The 8155-nt window shown below is 35.8% G+C and overlaps 1 protein-coding gene across 1 annotated transcript; it reads right to left on the minus strand.

Annotated features, from left to right (window-relative positions):
* Positions 1-227: 227 nt before the first annotated feature.
* Positions 228-7029, minus strand: LOC142626090 (nuclear pore complex protein NUP58). Its single transcript, XM_075799867.1, has 6 exons — positions 6508-7029; positions 5995-6109; positions 3873-4346; positions 2505-3042; positions 1094-1134; positions 228-804 (listed from the first exon to the last, which is right to left on the minus strand). The coding sequence occupies exons 1-6, from the start codon at positions 6855-6857 to the stop codon at positions 766-768; spliced, it is 1557 nt and encodes a 518-aa protein (XP_075655982.1). The 5' UTR covers positions 6858-7029; the 3' UTR covers positions 228-765.
* Positions 7030-8155: the final 1126 nt, after the last annotated feature.

An 8155-nucleotide genomic window follows, 5' to 3' on the forward strand; every position in this document is an offset into this window, starting at 1 on the left:
AATATTCCAAGCCTTAGCAAATAGTCAGTATTTTTCCATTGAAATAAATACTTCCATATTATTCTGAGAAACCCTATTTCAACTGGAGCACCACCCAGAATTGAACTTGTTAAACCATCTGACCACGATTTATACAAGCAAGCAAGACTATCAGTGGCTAAAGCATATATCTTTTAATTCTGGGATTCAGACCAATTGTGTACCATCTGTTCTATCACTCCAAAACATTTAATCAAAAAAATAACATATAATAACAACAACAAAAAAAATGAAATACACAAGTTGTGAGTGTTGAATACATGTCAAATAGAGGTTCTATCAACTGAAAAAGTTTAAAGTACATGATTACCATTGACAGGACTCATCCAGCAAAGTCAAAGCAAGACAACAGATGAATAGTTTATTCGACACATTCTAATATCTCAACAAATGAACTACATCTTTTTCATGAGAGTCCACATCCAGACATTTTATCTAAGATTGTACCCTACAATGTTACAGTAACATGGATCTCCCAGCATCTCACTGACAATATCAGAAACACAAGGGATTAGCACAGCATTGGGATGTCATGATACAGAAGCATTCAATATGCGATCCTCGATTAAGTGAGAAATCTTTGTAGAAACACAAACTCCACAGCATAATAAGCCGCATTTACGAAAAGTGGAGAGCAAAGAAAATGCTTCTGAACATAAAACTATGCTAATATCTTCAGAAATACAAGAGGTTTCCTCCAGATTTCATAACCCAAAGCCACTGTGGCTACCGCCGATTAGTTCGAGATTTTGTCTTTGATGATTTCTGCAAAAGACAACAGATATATGGAAAAAAATAGTTATGTACAGATGCATACCATGTAACTTGTAAGGGATTCATATAAAAGTAAGGCTTTAAGCATGAATGGAAGGAGCTCTGTAGCAAAGATAATTGTGTTTATTACTCTTCTTGCCGCATTGAATGATCAATTTATACCAACCAAAAAGAAAAATGGTAATTTTATTAAGGACAAGTGTTCCTATGGTTCTTTAAGCAAGGAGTACAAGATCAAATAAACTTGTACACAAAGTCAAAAGTGAGAAAATCTGCTCACCGTTGCAGCCCCAAAGCTAGCCCCAGAGCCTGTTGCAGCACCTGGGAAGTAGGAAAATTTATTAAGCAAATAAAATTACATAAGAACCTAAGTTTTTTTTATAAAAATAAATCAAAAAATTAAATGCACAAGTTCAAATCACTAACAAAATTAAAGTTATGATCTGTAAATTAGTTGCAAATCATCAAGATTTATCTTCCTTTTTTCTGGTAATCCAACATAAATTGAGTTCAACAAGTACCATCCTGATACCGCGATGAAAATGTTATAGTATGATTCAGAACTACATTTAATGAGACCCATTTTTTTCATAGAATATTATAATAAAATTTAATCAATTTCCATATTATTATTATGCTAAATATTCTAATCTGATTACGTACCGGGAAAATAAATGGATTCAGAATTTGATCTATTCAATAAAATAAAGACAGAATAATCAGAAATAATATGGACTTTTTTTCTGCTTTAAACTAAACTTTCTATCACTACAATAACCCACTATCAGGGGCTGTTCAAACTTTGAAGCTCCAAGCAACAACCAAGCTGAGCCAAACTGACCATCCACAGAGGCTCCAACAAAGTTAGTGACAGTGGTCTGTACCAAAATCTTCAAAACCAACGAGGTTAGTGTGGTGATCAGCAGAAGGTTTTAAATACCAACTAAAACGATTGACCCTCCCCATTTTCTCATAAAATCCCGACCCCCAGGTTTCTTCTCACCCTGCTCCAACACTGTTGCACCTTCGCCCCACTCAGGTTGGCCTTGTGGCCACCAATTATATAGCCCTACTCTAGCCAAATTGCTCAACCCCGCCTCAATATACCATGCCACACTGCCAACAACCCAAGCCTGATCCCATTTAATGAGCTGTCAAGACAAACCTCCACATGCAGCCACCAACCACCACCGAAATATACATCCCCACTGCCAACTATGTAAATATGTCCCCCCTCCCCCCCCACCCCCACCCCCCTTTGCCCCCAACAGAAACCACTAGCCAAAGTGTCACTTTCCAAACCTCTGCACAGTTTGGCAGTTTAGGAGACTGATGAGATCAGTGTGCTGAGAAAATCTCTCTAAAATCCTACTACAACTACAGATGAACAACCCTAAGTTTCATCATTCTCTAAGTCCCAGGTCAAAAGTTACAGCTTCAAATGTTCAACTATAATTAAGTATTTATGGGAGCATTCAATATGTCACAAAGGGGCTCAAATATTATAAAGTAGGCCAAGCCCATATACAAAAATGATTGGAGTCACAAAATTGTAGAGAACAAGAAAAAAAAATGAGCAAGCAAAATTATAAAAATAAATAAATAAAAACATAATGTCACAAGCTCTCAGCCCAAAACTAAATTTACAGTGTGACCATTCTTTTGTAGAACTAAAAAAGGAAGGAGGATACCTGAAGCAAATGGTGTTGAAAATAGTGAACCTCCAGGAGGAGTAGTTGAACCAAAGGATGGAACAGCAGTACCAAACAATGAGGGAGTTGAAGCAGACCCAAACAAAGAAGCTGATGTGGATCCAAAAAGTGATGTCTGTGGTGTAGCACCAGATGATCCAAATAGAGAGGATACTGGAGCAGAAGTGCTTGGTGTTGCAAACAGAGAAGATGGCACAGAGGAAGGGGCAGAAGCAGGTGTACCAAAAAGTGACAACCCACTCCCAGAAGAAGCAAATGTTGTGGCTGCAGAAGTCTGTTGTGCAGTTGATGATGCCCCCTGAGTCCCTGAGCTTGTAAGCAACCCTGCAACTTGTGTCGATGGTTGTGAATTTGCAGGCAAATTCAAAGTTGGATGTACCCTTTTAGCAGCAGCTTCTTGTCTTGCTGTTTCACGCCGATCAGCCTCAAGGAACGGATCATTCCCATCCCCTCGGCGGCGCTGGTCAGCAAGATAAGCTGCTTTCATGGACTCAATGTACTGATGAATACTCTCCACCTAAGGAACACATTTTAATGCATCTGCTATTAATCATAAGATATATCAGGAAACAACATACCAAACCATTTTGAGTGTGATCAACTCCAATTACTTAAAGCATTGCACTAGGTAACAAATCTTTTATAGATTATACAAATGAGTCATAAGGTACTTTTTGGCATTTGCTTTGGTGCTAGGAAACCCCAATTGCTTTCAAGTCAACCACTAATGCATACTCATAAATGAAGGCACCTAACCAGCCTTTATTTCTAAAAGTACGCTGGATAAATAAAGGGAAATGTTCCAGCATTATGGACTTTTTTTTTCAACTCAACTCAAGTCAAAAGAGCTTTTATCCCAAAATGCAGACTGGCAAAAAGAAATCGTTTTCTTCTTTTTTAAAATTTACAAAATAAGACAAATATGGAGAGAGAACAAAGGGTTAGTTCATCATCAATATGTTATACAAACAAAGCCAAAAAAGATACATGTTAGAATTATGGTTAAATGATTAAATTCACCATGGTATCAGAGCAGGGGATCTTAAGTTCAATCCCTATCTCCACTCCAACCTCCCATTCAAAATGTTAAAATCCCACATGTTGGGCCCCACTTATTAAGCGGGAGTTAAGGCCCACATGTGAAAGGGCATGTTAGAATTTTTTTTTTTTTTGATAGGTGTGGTAGGTACGTTAGAATTATGACTAAATGATTGAATTCAGCATTTACTAACAACTTAAACTTTTGGGACAATCAACAATTTATCAATATGTATTATAACTGGCAATATTTCACCAGACAATTAACAGCAATAATGCTTGTTGAACGCAAAAAAATTGTTATTTTACCTTAGCAGCTACATGAACAAAAAAGTCATGCACATTTGACATGACTTTTGGAAGAGACAGTAACAAGGACGATCGAAAATTGGAAGAGTTTCTATCAGAATCTAAGAGAAGAAGCTGCTCTAACTCTTCAACCCACTGGCGGCACTCACCAAGATACTTCTCAAATCTAGAAACTGTCTGCTGTAAAAAAGGAGATGGTTTTCTTGGAACCCCACTGTAGAAATCAAAAATTGGCAATATAGAGTTTGCTGCCGTTTGACTACTTGAACCAGTTGGTCCTGTTGCTCCTGGAGCTTGTGATGGTACAGTGACATTTGAAGCACCTCCAGAATTTGGATGAAGGAACCTTGGGCGTAGCATCATGAAAGAACGAACAGCAACCTCCGTGTTCCGTAACATATCTTTCACAACAGACATCAGCTCCTGCAGCAGAGCTTTCTGTCGTTCCATGGCAGTACTAATTCCCCCCAGTTCCTGACAAATAACATAAAAGATATCCATTTTCATGCAATATACTCACAGATAACAAGTACATAAAACACTGCAGAAAACCAATAAGTACTGCAGTAGACTCAGAATAAAGGTCTTAACGATAAGATTTTCATAATACTTTTTGATAAAAAAAGGAGTTTCTTTTCTTAAAATCTTTTTCAACTGATTTCATTGTCACTTTTGCTATAGATAAATTCAATTAAAATTCTTTGTGTGAAACTCAACAAGACTGAGGTATGTGTGTTATATTACCAAAGCACCTAAACTCTCCTCTCATAACAAACTCAAAGACTTGGTTATAAGCTTCCACTTGTTGAACTTCAATGTCTTACATGGTAGCATGGAAAGTCACTCCTTCTAAGGCCACATTTGCTTGCCTGCAATGAGCGAATGGGAATAAATTTCCAATTGCAGCTGTTTTCCTTCCAAGTTTCCAATGACCAATATGGTGTTTTCATGCGATCAAAAACCCATTATACTTCCATTTCCATGTTTGCATCACTCAAGGAATGAGCCTGGCTTCCACCCTATAGCTCCCACCACCACTTTGATGCAGCCATGGGACTACTAATTGTTACTACTTCACAAATTCGCCCACTTAAGATTTATTTTATGGGTTCACATGTGAAGTTCAATTTTGTGTGGTTTGAAATTTCTAGATATGTGTCTTAGTGTAAAAACAGTTTTTTGTTGGGCTTTTTATTTAATTAATTATGGTCAATTTTGTAGTCAGGCAAATCTACAACTTCTATGATTCCTGCAAATTAAGGGTACTTTGGTAGTTTAATTGAATCAAGAATTTTCTAGGGGATCCTAAGTATCTTATATTTTATTAGGTTTTTAGTTTAGTAGTCAAGCTAGAAGTCCTAATACTTCTAGTACAAGAAAATTTCCTATCTTGTGCTCAATGCACTCAAAGAATCGATGGAGCTGATTAATATAAATATTGGGCCTTTGTGTGCACTTTCCTCCCTTTCTCTTCTCTCTTTTTTTCTTCTTTTTATTTTTTTTTAATTTTTGGTGTTGTTCACGTGTGCTGTTCATTCAGCCCCTAAACACCATAAAATTCTATCGTTTTCCTCCTCCTTACAACCTCAAATCAAGCCCTTTATTTTACCTATGAAAACCCTAAAACCCCACATACTTTCTTCTATAACATAGCCATCAAATAACTCATCAAACCACCTTGTAATTCTTTACACAAACCCATAAACCTTTCTTCAAACAAATTAATGGTAATGAGATCTACAAACCCATACCCTAAACGTGGTAATTGTTGTATTGGAATCCCCTAACATTTTTTTCCCCATAACCTAGATTTCCTAAGCAATCACACTTAGGTAGGAGAAAGCAATCACACCCCAAAGCCTAAAATATGTTGCAGGCATTTTATTGAAATTGAATTCCATCTCTGTGTCTATATTATTCTCTTATCTGCTTTATTCACTATGTAAAAAGTCTTTATATTGGCTATTGCAAAACCCTTTCCTAGAAAAACTATTGACTCCTAATAACAAAGAATTGTTAGACAATACACATATATAGACAATTTAGAAAATATTCAAACCTATCAGTCCTAATTCAAAATGAAGAGAGAAGAAAAGAAATTGGATCAAATTGAAGAGTAAACCTGAACAATATGGCTTGCATCAAGTTCAAACCCATCATTGGAAACCGAAGAATCATAAAGACGATTACATTGATCTAGCCTCTGGCTCTCATCTCTATACCCCAATATCCGCTCCCTATCGACAAAAATACTTCAGCAACTCAAAAAGCTCATACAACAATTATCATGTCAAAACTCAATCCACAACAATATATTACAAAAAGATAATAAGAACTACAAGTAAAACCCAAAATTAATGCCACATTTAGTTTATAAAAATAAAAAAAGACCCTAAGCTCCTTTTAATAATTGGCATTATCGTAGTACAAAAAAAAAAAATCAAGAACTTGAATTTTTAAGGTATCTCTATTTAGAAACCCAAGAGACTTTAACAAGTCAGAAAAAAAAAAAAAAAAAGACTCAATTTTACATTGTTTCTGTTAATTTTTCCCACACTCTCTCGGCAACCAAACAGAAAACACAGCCAGCAAAAAAGAAAAATCAAGAACTGGGAAATAAGAAAAAAAAACATACTCGATCTGGAGGAGAATTTTCTGAGACTCAGGATGGAGATCCGACCACTTGGTACTATAATTCGCCGGAGTTTTATCGTTAGTGAAGAGAAACAAATGCCGCTGCTGTTGCTGCTGCTGCTGCTGCTGCTGTTGTTGCTGTTGCTGTTGTTGCGGTTGCGGTTGAAACAGTTGCTGTTGTTGCTGCTGCTGCTGCTGCTGCTGCTGTTGTGGTTGAAACAATTGTTGCTGTTGTTGCTGTTGTTGTTGAGGAAAGAATGGACTACTGGGTTGAAAAGACTGAGTTTGAGGTTGAAACAGCGATTGTTGTTGTTGTGGTTGCTGTGGAGTAGAAAACAGTGAAAACGCCATGCTGTGTTTTTTTTTTTTTTTTGGTTGTGTGTTTTTGGGTTTTGAATGAGAAAAGTGTTTTCTGGGCTTTTGATTTGGGAATTGGGGGATGGAATTGAAAGAAAAAAAATACTAAACCCCCGGTCTTTAAAACCCTAGGTTGAGAGGGAAAGAGGGGGAGTGAAATGAAAGTATAAAAGAGAAAGACCCGCCTTTGGGCTTTGGTTATTTGTTTCGGAATTTTTAATTCAAAGCCTCGGAGTTGTGAGCTATTTTTATTTTTTCGGTTTAGGAACTCTTTTATTTGCTGATTAGTCCCCAGTTTTTTTTTTTTTAAGTTTTGGGCCTCACGGGTTTAGCTAGCTAGCTCGAGCCTCTATGTGTTGTCGGGCTGAGAACTTTGGGCTGGCCTGATTCGTTGATCGAACTGTGTATCGCGTCGGCCTGTATCACAATTCTAGCCTATTTCCTCTCTTTTTCTCTCTCTCTCATGTTCTAAGTGTATTGATTTAGAAAATATTTTTAGAAACTTTTTATAATAAAATAAAAATTGATAAATTATACTTTACTATCATAAACTATACCTTATATTACATTTTACACTCTATACTATAACTCTTGTTATACTACGCACCCCAAAATTAAATTTTGCTGTTAACTTGTATAAAAAATTAATGTTTATGATGCAAAATGTAATTAGAGTATATTTAGGATGGTAAAATGTAATTATTTTATTTTTAAGTGATTGAGAAGAGTTTCTCAAAAAAGAAAAAGTGATTGAGAAGACAGACAAGTAGGTTTTTTCACATGATGCCATATTTTTCTATCCAAATTAACAACAAACTTGATATTAGGATGCAAAGTGTAATAACAATCATAATTTATGGTACAACACGTGCTTTCAAAAAGTTTATGGTACAAAGTGTAATCTAGAGTATAATTTGGAGGGTTAAAGTATAATTTTCCCAAGAAAAAAAAACTATTTTTTTTTAATTCAAAGCCTCGGAGTTGTGAGCTATTTTTATTTTTTCGGTTTAGGAACTAGAGTATAGTTTCGGGTGTTAGAGTATAATTTTCCCAAGAAAAAAACAACTAATTTTTTTACAACTTTTTATATTTTTCATGAAGTGATATCAAAATTTTCTTAAAATTATCCATTAAAAAATATCCTAATGCACCTGCTAACCATCTGGACTCTTCTTTAAAAATCAAGAAAAAATTTAAAACAATGTGGAATCCTTTTGTTTCCCTTGGATATTACCTAGACATAAGAAATGTGTCACAACAAGTGTGGGCAACTGCAGGTTAGGGCTTTTGCA

Source organism: Castanea sativa, chromosome 2 (genome assembly GCF_040712315.1).
Source record: "Castanea sativa cultivar Marrone di Chiusa Pesio chromosome 2, ASM4071231v1".
NCBI classification, from domain to species: domain Eukaryota; kingdom Viridiplantae; phylum Streptophyta; class Magnoliopsida; order Fagales; family Fagaceae; genus Castanea; species Castanea sativa.